Source organism: Oryzias latipes, chromosome 24, assembly GCF_002234675.1.
Source record: "Oryzias latipes chromosome 24, ASM223467v1".
In the NCBI taxonomy this organism is placed as follows: domain Eukaryota; kingdom Metazoa; phylum Chordata; class Actinopteri; order Beloniformes; family Adrianichthyidae; genus Oryzias; species Oryzias latipes.
The window spans coordinates 19,981,847-19,996,340 of NC_019882.2; the positions used below are offsets into that span (position 1 = coordinate 19,981,847).

The window sequence follows — 14,494 nt, forward strand, 5'->3', positions numbered from 1 at the left end:
GACAAATCTAAGAACTCAATTATCATGTCTCTGACTGATCCCAAAAGAAGCTCATGCCGCTACACTTCTGCCCTGAGGAAACACTGGATACAGCGATTATACTCTTTTTAATTTATATCTTTTTACTTTTTATTATGTATACTGTATTTGCATCTTTTTCTATGGACCACATCTGAGTCTGAAATAAAAGTGTGTAATAGTAAAAAAAAAAGGATTTATTAATGCTTCATTGGTGTAACATAAATTGACTTTTTAATGTTTTTTAACAGGGGTTTCTTATAAAATACACAGAATACAGAGATTATGCATGAATTAAATGACATTATTAAATTGTGAATGTTTATTATTTTTAAAATCTATTATTATTATCATTGCAAAACTGATTTTCCTCTTCCAGAATCCAATGCTTACGTAATTTACATGTCTTATGTAGCAACGATAAGCTCCTCTGAATCATGATGCTTTCTTTTGTATAAACGTGTTGTTATTTATGGCTAAATTTCATATTCACAAAAGCAAATTTTCCAATAAAAAACCTGATTTCTTTGTGTTCAAACTGGAGCTGCAGCAATATTTACACTTAATTTCAACTTCAAAAAATACAAAAGCTCACAAAACAATTAACATTAGTAAATCTTTTGGAATAATGACATAAGTTTTCTCTCGCATTTTATTTTTTATTTTATCTATTTTTTTCTATGTTTAGTTCTATTTCTTTCTTTATTTTTATTTTTTATCTTTTGTGTTTGTTGCTAATGATTAAAATCTTTCTAAGGATGTAACACGTTTATTCTGTATGCAGAATTGTAATGTACATTACATGTGCATAATTGTTATTATTTTTTTATTTTTTGTTCTGTATGTTGCAATTGTTCAATTAAAAAAAAAATAAAAAAGATAAGCTCCTCCGAACACGTCGTGACGCAGACAACGGCGTTGTTCGACCACCGTCCAGCAGGCGGCGCTGCAGCCGCACAAACTGCATGCTCTCCCTCGGGGCAGATCACCGGCGTTGTGTTCATTTGAAACGGCGGTCGTTACGGAAGCCGGGCGCTCTCAGAGTAAAAGTTTATCTGCGTGTTTGGATCCGGATTGCGGAGGAGCCTCACCACCGGACACAAAATGACTCGGTAGGTGTTTCGGTTCGTCTCGTAAAGTTTCGTAATTTGACCCCCCGCCTGCATGGACTGTGGCAAACATATGTTCGAGGAGCAGGCGCTAATCATTCAAGCTAGCTCTGTGCTGCGGCCCACCTGTTTACTTTAGCTTGTTTTTCTGCTAGCTAAAAGCTTCTAAAACCTGAAAGTTTGTATGTTTAACAACTCAAATATACTTTTGTTAGGGATTCGAAATAGTTAAGTCTCTGTTAAGTCAAAGTTGAATCCCCGCGAGGAGATGTTTGATCAGCAGCCAACGCCTCTTTGACTTAGCGGTGTGGACTCAGCGCGCGGCTCCGTGTTTGTCCTCAGAGTGTCCTGTCATGGCCGCTGGTGAGCTGCGGGGACAGAGTCACCACATCACACCCGATGGCTTCCAACGCCTCTGCACGCGCCTCTCTACTGACCACATCATGAAGCAGGTACTGTGACGTCACGCGGTTCTCCGTCCGTGCTGTCAGCGATCCAGGCTTCATTTCCTATCTTTCTGTTTAGGTGGAAGTATGTCATCAGGAAGATTTAGATAAGGACAGGTGAGTCTGTTATGGCGCTCCACTCTCTCCGCCTCCTGTGTTCTCCTGACTCACACACACCCTGTCTGCAGGTTTCAGGTGCATCACAGAGTTCAGAATCCAGGCAAAGCGAAGCGGCCATCGTCCTACAAGAGGAGGAGCTGCGCACCGGTGGAGGCGGGCGTGAAGCTGCAGCGCCGCTCGTCCGATGCCGGCCGGTATCGTGAGCCCGGCATGGCCAACAGAGAAAAAGAGAATGAGCTGACCTGCCCCGATGGTGGCCAAGGCCTTCGTTGCTATGACAACGGCGAGCCGTGGGTGAACGCTCCTACCTCCAGAATGGCGGGCGCCAGCTCCAAGTGCAGTGACTTCACTGAGGTGAGGACAGCAGCGCGCTTTCAGAAACACCCGCCTTTTCCTTGCTCTCCTGCAGCTCTGCTCCTGTTTGTGCTCCAGCTCTCCAAGGACCACGAAGCCATGACACGCATCCTGTTTGGGCGGGATCTGCGGCTCAAAGTCGCGCTGACGCTGTGGCGAAGGAGCGCCTGTGAACTCGTGGCCTACCTGACCAGGTAAAACTCACAGCAGCTGATCAGAAATGTCCTCTTTTGCCCTTCGTCCTTCCCTCATCCATCTCCTGCTCCGCTTGATTCTCAGATTACAAGACACCCGCCTGCTGATCGACTGTCTGCCCATCTTGACCAATAAGTAAGTTCACCTTTAATCTTTGAGAAAGTATTCGTCCGCTGATCAACAATCACTACAAGACACAACCAGTCAGACAGAAGCCTAAAGTCCCGCTCTGATCACATCATCACCTGCAGAGGCGCTGAATCAGCATCTGTCCCCGCATCCGTGAAAAGTCCTGCTAAAGTATTTTAGAGTCAGAGTACGTCTTCAGATGTTAATGGCAATAAAAAAAAAACCCTTAAATGTTTACACTAATGAAAAAGTTTATTTTACATTGACACCATTGGGACTGAAGGATCGCTGCAGTGCTTGTGCTAAATCCGACTGCACAGCTGGGTCTACATGTTTTCTTCTTCTGTTTCGTCTGACGGCAGTTTATTCCCAAATGTACGAGGATTAACGCAGACCCGTTATTAACGGTTCATTAGACTGTAAAAGCAGCAGCCCGGGACAAAAAATAAAAACAATCACACAGAGAATGACTCCACACCATGTTGCCGTCATTCTATGGGCATCATTGGGATTTTCAGGTTGAGAAAAGCATGAAGAACATGTTTAATGACCTTTGAGAACCAGGGTTTAGAAGTGAGTAGATGCTGTCATTCTCCTGCGGACGGACCCACCTTCTCTCCTCTGGGGGCAGCTGATTGTTGTCCTCAGTCATGCAGAAGCGTTCTCCATGATGACGTTGTCTCCGACCTGCTCGTGAGGAGAGGCCGTGTACGGATCATGTGACTCGAACCGACAACAACAGAACCAAAGCTGACGGCCAAACGTTTGTTCCTCTGCAGCCTTCAGACTGAGACCTCGTGTTTGACCCTCGGCTGCTGCGTGGACCTCCTGCCTCAGGTGAAAGGCCTCCTGCTCAGCAGATATGAAGAGTGAGTGTCGGAGCGGAGCCGCCTTCACCCCGTCTGCGTCTGCCGCTCAGCTCTGAGCCTCTCTCCTTTCAGGCACATCGTGGTGGGCTTACGCTGGCTGCAGGCCGTCATCAGGAAGTGGTGGGCGGAGCTTTCTGAGAAAGAGAGGAGGCTGCAGGACCCCTGCTCTGAGCACAGGTGTGGGAAGTCCCTCATGAAGGTTTGAAGCAGAGGGAAGCTTTGAAGCTTCAGTTCTGACTCCAGATTGACCGGTGTGGCGTTTTACGGATGTTTGGAGCCCATATTCATTTACGGTTAGAGTCAAAATATTGCCATCAAAATTTAGAATAATACAAACACCAGCAATTAACTTAGTTTATCTAAAAAAAAGGTAATTAGTAAACAAGCAAAGGAAGTTCTATGCGCTCACAGAGAAGATGAGCTGCTCCTGCTGATTATTGATGCTAAAAGACATTTGCATTAAGTGAAAGCCTTAGTTGCTGCTAGTGTGATACGCAGAGGACTGGATGCGCGGTTTCATTCACATCATGCGGGACAATGCAAGACACGGAGCGCCATGTCTGCACCTGAGCCAAAAATAACCAGGTCAATATCGGCCCGTCGGATTTTAAAAAGGCCCATCCGATAGGCTGCAAAATGACAGATATCCGCCCGACAATCGGTCCAGCCCCAGTCCCAAACCAGTTAAACTCCCTTAGGTTTTAGCCAGTGATATTCTTCTTTTTTCTTCGGAATAGAACTTTATTGATCCCATAACGGGAACATTTTTGGGACTTTTTTGTTTGTAAAATAAAAACACAAAGTTAAAATCTTCCCAATCGAAATCGTTTTTCGAGTAAGGAAAGCTCTGTTTACATATGTTTGATAGGGGTGTAACGATACGTGTAGTTGAACCGTTTTGGTACGGCAGTCTCGGTTCAGTTCACTTCTGTACCGTTTCGGTACGTTTTTTCTTTTTTCCCCGCTCATGCATTGTAAGGACCCAGCTGCTTTGTCGTAGCGGGGAAATGAGAGCGGAGCTGCCAATCAACAGGCTGCGTTGACTGTCCTTGTGCAGTTAATGTGCAGTTCAAATGTTTTTTTCAGGCCAGTGTTAATAATCCAAAGTTTTTGGTTCCCAGCAGCAAATAGTTTTTCTTATTTAATAAAGCAGATCACATACAAACGTAGGTCAATTTGATTTATTGTTATGTAAAACCAATAAATGCATTTTGTAAGTCATTTTTTTCTGCCTTGGTTTTTTGTTCTGAAAAAATACCAAAAATAGATAGATATGTAGATAAAAACTGTATTAATCTCCAAAGGGAGAAATTCAGGTGTCCGGCAGCAAAACACACTCAATAAATAACAATAAAATAATAGTTCATAAAATAGCAGTTCACATCAGGCATATTTGTTAAACAGCCGTACCGAACATAAATTTACCGAACCGAGCCCTATGAAACTCTGAACTGACCCGATTTTGATTTTAGCAAATCGTTACACCCCTAATGTTTTATGAAGATCCTGCACTTCAGAAAGTTTCGTCCATAAACATCCAACCTGCGACGGTCTTGTTTCCTCATGACAGAAGTCCCCTTAGCTCCCACTGGACATTTAAGTTTAGCCTTTTAACAAACTAGAACAGACACAGACATTTGTTTTTGTGTTTTGTTACTACCTAACCTGGTGAAATCTGCTAACCTGGAGTTGGCCATTGTTCTGTGCAGGAATGTTGAGGTCATGCGGATGCGCCTGAAGGATCTGCAGAAGGAGGGAACTCGGTTATGTTCCCTCCCAGGATCATCAGGAGATCTGGCAAAGGTAGGACCAGTGCTTCTGGGAGTCTGATGGAAAAGTAACACATTGGCATGATTTTGTTTTTTTTCCATGTGAGGGGTTTTGCTGTCATCTCTCGCATGGAAACCAATCAGATTCAAGAAGTCCAGAAATCTGCTGTTTAAAAAATAAAACCTTTCAGAAAATTCCAGAAAGTTTCATGGAAACATTTCTTAAAGCAGTTTTTTTCTAACATTTTTAGTGATAATTTTTTTTTAGTTTGTATATCTTGTGATTAAACTTTATTATAAATCGGTTTTAATGTTTTAAGGTAAATTATTGACCTTAACACCGGAGATGTCACCTAAATAACGCACGCTCTTTGACATACGAGCGTTAACGTGATCAACCTAAAGCAGCTGATTCTGACGCAGAGAAAAGCTGCTTCTCATATCGGCTTTACGCCCACATGTAGCACATTATTCATGTAAAGTGTTGCTTAAAGCTGCTCTTCTCCGCTTCGGAATCAGCTGGAATTACGTTTGTTGCATCAACGGCTGAGTAACAGCTGTTTATTTCTCTGTAGAAGTCTGTAGGATGTTGGCCTTTTGGAGCCAGCAGGTATTTCCTTTTTGGAACGGGGGGGGGGGGGGGGGGGGCACTCAGTCCAGTTCTTCTGTACAGTCAAGGGTCCAGGCAGAGTTCCTGCAGAATTAGTACATTGAGCTTAGTAATAACATGTGGTTATTTCTGCAGAGGAAACACGTGAAGAGATTTAGTTTGAGAGCAGGAGAGAGATGTCAAATGTTTGTGTTGAGCAGAAAGAATGGCGTCTGCAGAACGTTTGATAACTTCCCAGTTGATGCTTTCAGTTTTATTTTAGCTCTTTTTACTTTTACAAGGAAATGCATTTCCTGTCCTATTGTTAATACAAGTAATATAAAAAGGTCCTTTAATCAAATCTATTTTAAGTAACTTGTTTAATTAAATTTGATGGAACTTGGATGATGAACATTATTAGCTTGTAGATTTGTTTGGAACATTGAACCCGGACAGCTGCCGTTCCTCTGGTTTCAGAAGAGTTCTGACCTTAAAAAACTGTGCTGAAGGTTCTGATTCCTGACAGAAAACGGGTCCAGGAGTGGAACAACAACCGATTAGAAAATCTGATGAAAGGATTGTCGTCTTTGTGAATTACACCACCAGATCTCGCGTGGATTCAGTTTGTCAGAATGTTTTTTGCTCTCTCTAATGTGCCGCATTCATGCAGCCCCTCTCGTGGTTTATTCTGACCTTTACTGTGGTTATTTAAAGCTTCTGGGCCACGAAAGGAAGCAACTCAGATATTTAACATAAGCAGCAAAAACTGAGATCAATATTGCTTCAGCTTCGTTTTTTCCTCCCGTCTGCTGAAGTTATTTAGTGATTTTCCTGGGTTTTATTTTGAAGGGTTGTTGATGTTGTTCCTGTTTTCAGGCCGTCGCGGCTCATCTCTCCCAGCTGCCCTGACTGCAGCTCTCTGAGGACCGGACCACTGCTGCCTGGCACAGTCATGTCACCACACTGGGACTGGTTCATCCTCGCACACTCAGAACGTCTTAACTGGACTGAACTTGACAGTTCTGGACTCCCCCAGTTAGAGCTGAAGACTCCTATGGAGGACTGTGAGGCTCCTCCTGCACAGCAAATGACTGCTTCACATTGAAGTGGACCGTTGTCTCGTGAAGGGTCTTCCTGGGTAGACTCCATGAGACGGAGCGAAGTCTCGCTCCAAGAAGTGCCAAGGTCTTTGTCCTGGACCACACTGCTTCCATTCAGATCCTCCACAATCAAGATGGATCTGCAAGTCTTTAAGTTATTGTATTTTTTAGCGTGTGCTCTCTGTATTCTGTCTCTTCATTTGACTATAATTTGTAAAAAGTCAAAATAAGTGATTCTTTGGGGCTTTTTAAATAAATTTCATAAAAACTATTTGAAATATTGAATTATTTGTTCTCAAATGTCTTGTACAATTCTCATTACTTTCAGTCTCTTGTACCATTAGTTTGAAAAGTGTCTTAATATTTTTTATACAATTAAAATAATAATTTTTTTACTTGGAATATATTATGTTTATTTTAAAATGGAAAACTTTAAAACGGGTTTCAATTTTTAAGTTATCAAACGAATCATCAATATTTAAATATTTTGCAGATGTGGGCTGTTGGGCTTCCAAAATTTAGACCCCCCCCCCCCCCCCCCCTCTTTTTTTAATCAAAAGTCAACTGACACAGTTGTTGCTTTTAAGAACTTCTTGCATCACAAACTTCCATTTAAACTTGTGGTCCTCGTGCAATAATATAACTAAAGTTTCAAAATATAAAGAATTGGTCATTTTAACTGTTTAGTATTGACTTTTTTTATTGATCAAATCAGATGTTCTTACAAAAATGCTCTGAATCTACATTAAAACTGGACTCAGCCCAAGAATCGTTCATTTTAGAGAGCTAAATATCAGTGTTTGGAATTACTGGTGTTAATAAAGTTTTCTTTTTCTTGTTTTCTTTTTTCAATCGGAAACAAAAAAAACAATAAGGCTGCCTTAGGATATTAATTTACTTACCTTCATTTTTATGTGAAACAAAATAATTTTTGTATAGCTATAAAATTATCGTCCAAGCCCTTGATGATTTTTGTTGTTATCGCTGCTACGAACAATAAAGTTTTCTTTCGAGCTGACGTCATTTTCCACAGGCACAGCTGATGTAGGCTCGGCTGGTGCTTCATTCCTACACCTGCGCTCATTTTCATGCAGTCTCTCTTTCTCCTCGCGGTGGTTTCCGTTCAGTAAAGGCGCGCGGGATGTTGTTCATGGAAAAAATGTCGCTGTCGTGGCTCCTTACGACGGCTCTCGTCGTTGTGGTGTCCGGCTTCACAGACACGGAGCCCGGGCCTGCCGCGACATCAGCGACGCCGCTCGGCGGGGATCGATTCAAAATCGAAGGTAGAGCGATCGTCCCCGGCGTGAAAACACAGGACTGGGTGTCCACGGCCAGAGTCTTGGTGGACGGTGAGGACTACGTGGGATTTTTAAGGTGAAAACTGTTAAGCAAGCATTAGCTCTTTAGCCTGTGTGCTAACCTGTTAGCATTAGCAGCTCGACCTCCGCTCCACACATGAGAACAAACTGTTCTCCAGATGAGGGATAAACAAACAGGAAAACATCCTTAAAACTCAAACCAGTGTTTTTTGTTTATTTTTGGCGTTCACTTATGGGTATTTTCTATATAAATATTTAATGGTAGTAATACGTTGGCCCACCTACATTGTGGACAAACAGCGCATGTTTACAGACGGGCACTTGTTTGGGCAGCTACTAAAAGAACGCAGGTGTTTTAACACGTCACGTGGTTTTAGAAGAACGCGTAGAAAAAGTTCGAAGCCGTCCTTCCGACTTTCAAAACAAAAGGATTTGTTTGCGTGTAAATGTTTGATACATTTTCAGGTTTACATCAATAACGTTGCTATGGTGTTTTATTAATTTTATTTAATTTGTTAATGAAGCAGGTTTTATGTATTTATTTACAAAGAGTATGATTTCTACCTAAGTGTTTTAGTAAATGAATGTAGAACTTTCAAAATTATTATTTTCTGCATTTGTGTAAAATGTGATCCTATTTCTTTTGAGTTTTTTCATAGATTTGATGTCGTTTTGAGTTTTTTAAGTGAGGGTTGAATTAAATTGTTGTGTTATTCTGTTGTAACCACAGTCTTCATTGTAGTTGTGGATTTGTACTAACTTCCTTAAAAGATGACTCTTGAGGAATCTAGTCATGATGACGCCATTTCACCTTTAAAGAAAGATCTTTTCATTTCGAGAACTCAAAGTGGAATCTGGATCCAGGAGAGCCAGAAACAAATGTAGCTGCTCTGCTCTTTCATTCATCTGTTTTTCTTGCAGCCTTAAGATTAAAAGGTACAAATGTTTTCTGCAAACAGATGTCGGTAAATTTGGAATATCATGGTGAAGGATTGCAGATCTTTTTACCAAAAAAAACAAACAAACTGTAAACTTTATCAGGCTGGCTCCCATAAACTGCAGCTGAGCTGAACTTTAACCTTTAAAGCTGTCAGATTCTATTTTTATTTGATTATTAGCAAATACAGGGAAGTTAAAATGTTTGAATTCTGCAGATTTTATGCTAAAAGCACAACTTAAATCAATGATATTTTTGATCCTTTTCAAAACTGTATTTATGAAAAATACAATCAGGTTGAGTTATTTTAGCGGTCAGTGAAACTGGAATTAATTAATATATTATTTAATATTTAATGATTACAGCTGGAAAGGGGCGGGGCTACTGAAGGCGGGGCTAAATCTGCTTTAAACCACTTTATTACCGTGATATCACAACATTCTTTCTTGAGACTAGGTTAAAAGGTAAATGTCTTAAACTTACTCATTCTTCTTGGCACTGCTTTCTGTCGCCGTAGCAACCGTGCTTGGGTGTCGTTATTCCCCTGAGCCTCATTAGCTGTTGTGCACTGTAGTGCAGCGGGTCGGGATGGAGCTCGTTATGCTTTAAATGAGCAGGAAGTGGCGCTGGTGCGGCCGTCTGAAGCAGCCCGGTGTGCGCTGAGGACAGATCCCGATCAGAGCTGAAAAACTGACATCTGCACAAACTAAGGAAAACAAGCAGAAAACATCTCAAGTGGATCCTAACCATCAGGAAATTTCACGACCTTCTTTCATCTTTATTATGGGATGTTAACATTGTTTTTATCTTGCATCTAAAGCGTCTTCAAGTGTTTTGAATGGACATCCAGATAAAATATTACTAACATTATCAGTAACCAGAACCTGCTATGCTTCTAGACAAATGGAGCAAAATCCCATTTAAAATAGTTATTGATTCCACCCGTCAGATCTTTTTGAACAGCAGAAATGGTGTCTGCGAGACCTGCTGTTAGTAACTGGACTGTAACCGGGTTGTGTTGATTCTATCTTTTATGCAAACACAGGACTGTGTTGACAGGAGATGGTATATTTTCCCTAAAACTCTGGGTTCTTGTCCTGCAGGATCGATGGGGGATTTTCCGTCAACGACGTCCCGTCAGGGTCGTACGTGGTGGAGGTGGTGACCCCCTCCTACAGATTCGAACCTGTACGAGTTGACATCACATCTAAAGGGAAGATGAGGTAAGTTCTCAGGTGTTATCGCAGCCCACCCCCCCTCCCGCTGCTAACGTCCCTGCTGTATGCAGAGCACGCATGGTCAACTACATCAAGACCTCCGAGGTGATCCGTCAGCCGTACCCGCTGCAGATAAGATCCTCCGGACCTCACAGCTACTTCATGAAAAGGGAAACGTGGGGCTGGACGGACTTCCTCATGAACCCCATGGTGAGAAAATCCTCCTACTGCGGCCGGAGGTCGATCTGAGCTCATTAAAACTGGGATTCATGGGTGAATTTTCAGGTTATGATGATGGTGCTTCCTCTGCTGATCATCGTGTTGCTGCCCAAAGTGGTGAACACCAATGACCCGGAGATGAGGAAGGTAAACGAAACGTTTCCATGCAGCCCTTGTTTCACAGATTCAATGATTCTCGGGATCCAAATGAGCTTTTCTCTTTGGACCCCCGTCTCCACAGGAAATGGAGCAGTCCATGAACATGCTGAACCCAAACCCGGAGCTTCCCGATGTGTCAGAGCTCATGACGAAGCTCTTCTCTGGCTCCAAAGGCTCCAGCAAAGCCAGCAGCAGTAAGGGGACCCGGCCTGCAGTCAAAAGGAGGTAGTACTGCAGTGAGAGCCGCAGACCTCTGCCAAATGAAGCCCCGCCCCCTTCATACCACATCCCACTGAGAGCTACAGAACTCGACCATACAAAGCCCCACCCCCTTCATTTGCATCATAGTGCGATCTGCAGACCTCTGCAAGTGAATTCTCATCGCTACAAACAACATTGCGCCAAGATCTGCAGACCTCTGAAAGATGAAGCCCCGCCCCCTTCCTTTGATGTCCCACTGAGGGCTGCAGACCTCTGTCAGACAAAACTGCCCCTTCAGTTATTGTACAGATCTTTTCATTTGTAGATGTTTTCAGCACATCTTCATTTCTAATATTGGAAAAGTTTTTCTTACTGCACTGATTTAAAAAAAAAAACCCTAACTAAATCTTCATGTTCTTTATTCATAACTTCTACTCTGCTGTGCTAACCTTCCATTGTGCGTTTTTTCATTGCTGCTAATCTGAAAGAGCAAACAAATGTACGTATTTAGAGGTTTGGTTTGTCCATCTACGACTGTGAATGAAGAAAAATTGAGTTTTATGATAAATTCTTATTTAAAAGCCTAGAGAAATAAATTGCAATGGTATATGACTGCTGTGTTTTTATTTCACATCCTTCTGCTGAGAGTTGACCAAAGCCACTTTGCTCTGCTTCAGAATCAACTGGAAATATGTGAATGGCATAAATGTTTGAAGAGTTACAGTAGTCGAAGGAGCTGAAGCTTTAACCCTTGTGCTATCTTAGATGACCCCCCCCTTACTTTGACGTGTTATTCCTACCATGACAAAGGTGGATAAAGGTGGAAAGATTTCATGTAATCCATGGACACCAGTGAAGATCACAAATCATTGAAGAAAAAAGGTTCAGAGCACTGTCTAGTGGGTCTAGATGACCCAACTCCCAATGACAAAGTGCCTAGGATAGCACAAGGTGTTTAAATCTAAAAACTAAATTTGACCAAATATACATTTTTTGGACTCTTTAAGTTGCCATACATATCTGCTTGTCAAAGAGAACGCATTTTAGGTCGAAGCAGGAATTCAGACCTGGATCTGCAATATTTCTGAGCTCACTTAGATTGAGCAGAGAGGTCTCTGCGGATTTGAACTCACAATCTAAGGTCAGACACTGTCCCACCTACCCACTAAGACGGTTTTCCTTTCAAATAAACGGAAGACTTAAGAGAAAAAGAAAGATAAACACATAAAGACTAAAAGAATTTCGTTTTGGTAAAAATGTAATGCCCATTTGTCGTACAGGTTGCAGAGATGCAATAGATTTTTGTTAATAGTCAACGCAGAACAAAATAATATTACAACACTTTTGATTTATTGTCATTTGTGGAACCACTTTGCCAAAAACATTTTATTTTATGTTTGAATTTTTGTTTCATTTGTGCCAAATTTGGTTGTAAAACAAAAGCACTGTATTGGCTTTTGGGGTATACAAAATCTGACATTTGTATTTTGTTTCCCTAACTAAGAAGAACAGTGGATGTTTAGGGGCAATCAGAAACCTGTGAACTAAGATGAATTTTCTAATCTTTTGGATAAAATTGTTTAAAATCTATAAAACATTTTTTGTGTAATGGCACTTCAGTAACAACACTTCCAAGATAATTAAATCATTTTATAAGAAATACAAGTTACAAACAAAAGCACAAATTATATTGGAACCGGTTGCTCTCAGTAAAATCTTTTATTATGAGAAATTCATCCTTTTTCTGTTTAAAATGTTTCAGTCGTTCAGTAGGATAATGTTCTTGATCAATCTTTTTTCCTAAACAAATGTAAAATTAATAAAAAATAAAATGTAATTTTTCAACAACAGTGCAAACATGGACAAAGTAAACGGGGTGGGTTGGACTGTTTTTTTGTTTAGAAATGTATTTTTTGGCAAAGAATAAACTTTTTCTGCCATTGAGAAAACATCCTGCCTTTTCAGCATCTCGGCTAGCCGTATATGAAGCTCAACTAATTGTTCCTTCACGTTAGCTGTGATGAACATTTCATTTTAAATCTTTTCTCACCTCAAAAGTTTAGGAAAACTTCTTCAAAACAAAATTCTGTATGACAAAAGAGGCCCATACATTTGTTTTCATAAAAGTGAATACCCCTTGAGTTTGAGGAATCTCTGCAGACATGACACATGTAAGCAATAGGCTGTAGCAGCCACTGAGGGGCGCCAGAAGATCCTAAGAGCCATGCTGTAGCTGCAGCCCCGGCCCCCGAACACCAGCGCAGCACCAGCACCCGACCCAGTCCAGGGCCACGGACCTGCTGCAGCACCCAGATGATGAGAACCTTTGCCCTCATCAGGATCATGATGGTCTCAAATCTGGAGGTCCCTGGAGAGACCCCCCCCAGATGATCCTTGTGTGACCTGCCGTTCCCTGCTGCTTAACCCTTGTGCTATCCTAGGCACTTTAACATTGGGAGTTGGGTCATCTAGACCCACTAGACAGTGCTCTGAACCTTTTTTCTTCAATGATTTGTGATCTTCACTGGTGTCCATGGATTACATGAAATCTTTCCACCTTTATCCACCTTTGTCATGGTAGGGAGAACACGTCAATGGAAGGGTGGGGTCATCTAAGATAGCACAAGGGATAAAGGTTTCTCACATTGGCATTCTGCAGTTGCAGTGAGTGTTACAGTCAGTTGCAGTTGCCTCCCCATCATCTCAAAGACGTTAAGAAATTCCAGTAGATTATCAGTTTTCTCCAAACAGCATTTACTGCATACCATGTTGGACGTCCCTTAAATCTCATTCTCTCCAGCTTCTCATGTTTAAATAGATACAATAGATTCTCTGTGTCTGGCTGCCAGGTGATCCTCTGATTGTCTAAACAAGCGATAAACGTGGCAATCATTGACGAACAGTAATGTCTGGACATAAAACACTGATGTTTTTGGCTTTTGGTCGCCTTTAAAATAAAAAAGGAGATGAGATCCTGACGGCGCGGCTGCCTTTGAGCTGGACGTTTACTGTTGTACTGAATTAGGATACACAGACTCCCTTCAACAGAAGTGAACACAAGTTTCCAGTCTAGACAAAAGGCACAAAATCATGACAACAGACCATGAAGGCCAACCACAGCACGGCACAGTCTTCTTACAGTGGCTTGGAACAGGAGCAGAAGATTGACATGAAGGTTCAATTACAGCGTTTAAAAGCAGATTACTGCACAGAGTAGCCCTTACACACAAGATTAAAGCACATTCAGTCAACACTAAAGAGCAGATATGATCTGTCATGAGAAAACTCAATTTATCTACAGAAGATTTTCATTCAGAACACAGCTTCAGCACATAAAAGCTTGCAGTCCTATTATGTACAGTAAAGTGTGAAACTGAATAAATCAAAGATTTATTTAGCTAAAATGCCCAAAAGGATGAGTCAAAAAAAACACTCAAGGTTCTATGGCAAGTCAAAATAGACAAAATCTTATCAATAATATTGGTAAAAATGGTTACATTGTTTTTAGTCATTAAAATTATAAACAAAGTCATAAATAGATAAAAACGTCACAAATATCTTGATTTTTTAATACTCTGGACTCATAAGATTTACTACAAATGACATCCTGTGCAAACTTTTAGTGTCTTCAAAAACAGTCAGTTTCTTCTTGTTTGAAAAAAAACAAAAAACAAAAAACATAAAAAATTCCTGATATTAAATATTCTGCACCAAACCAGAAAATCAAACCTGATTTAAATTACC

General features: G+C 41.3%; 2 protein-coding genes across 2 annotated transcripts; both read left to right on the forward strand.

Moving 5' to 3' along the window:
- Nucleotides 1-967: 967 nt before the first annotated feature.
- Nucleotides 968-6,969, forward strand: katnbl1 (katanin regulatory subunit B1 like 1). The gene is made up of 10 exons (XM_004083904.4): nucleotides 968-1,130; nucleotides 1,470-1,579; nucleotides 1,653-1,690; nucleotides 1,762-2,047; nucleotides 2,126-2,241; nucleotides 2,327-2,377; nucleotides 3,151-3,240; nucleotides 3,313-3,417; nucleotides 4,950-5,043; nucleotides 6,475-6,969. The coding sequence occupies exons 2-10, from the start codon at nucleotides 1,481-1,483 to the stop codon at nucleotides 6,505-6,507; spliced, it is 912 nt and encodes a 303-aa protein (XP_004083952.1). The 5' UTR covers nucleotides 968-1,130; nucleotides 1,470-1,480; the 3' UTR covers nucleotides 6,508-6,969.
- Nucleotides 6,970-7,701: 732 nt separating this feature from the next.
- On the forward strand, nucleotides 7,702-11,362 carry emc7 (ER membrane protein complex subunit 7). Its single transcript, XM_004083905.4, has 5 exons — nucleotides 7,702-8,072; nucleotides 10,058-10,177; nucleotides 10,243-10,381; nucleotides 10,457-10,537; nucleotides 10,632-11,362. The coding sequence occupies exons 1-5, from the start codon at nucleotides 7,840-7,842 to the stop codon at nucleotides 10,776-10,778; spliced, it is 720 nt and encodes a 239-aa protein (XP_004083953.1). The 5' UTR covers nucleotides 7,702-7,839; the 3' UTR covers nucleotides 10,779-11,362.
- The last annotated feature ends 3,132 nt before the right edge of the window (nucleotides 11,363-14,494 follow it).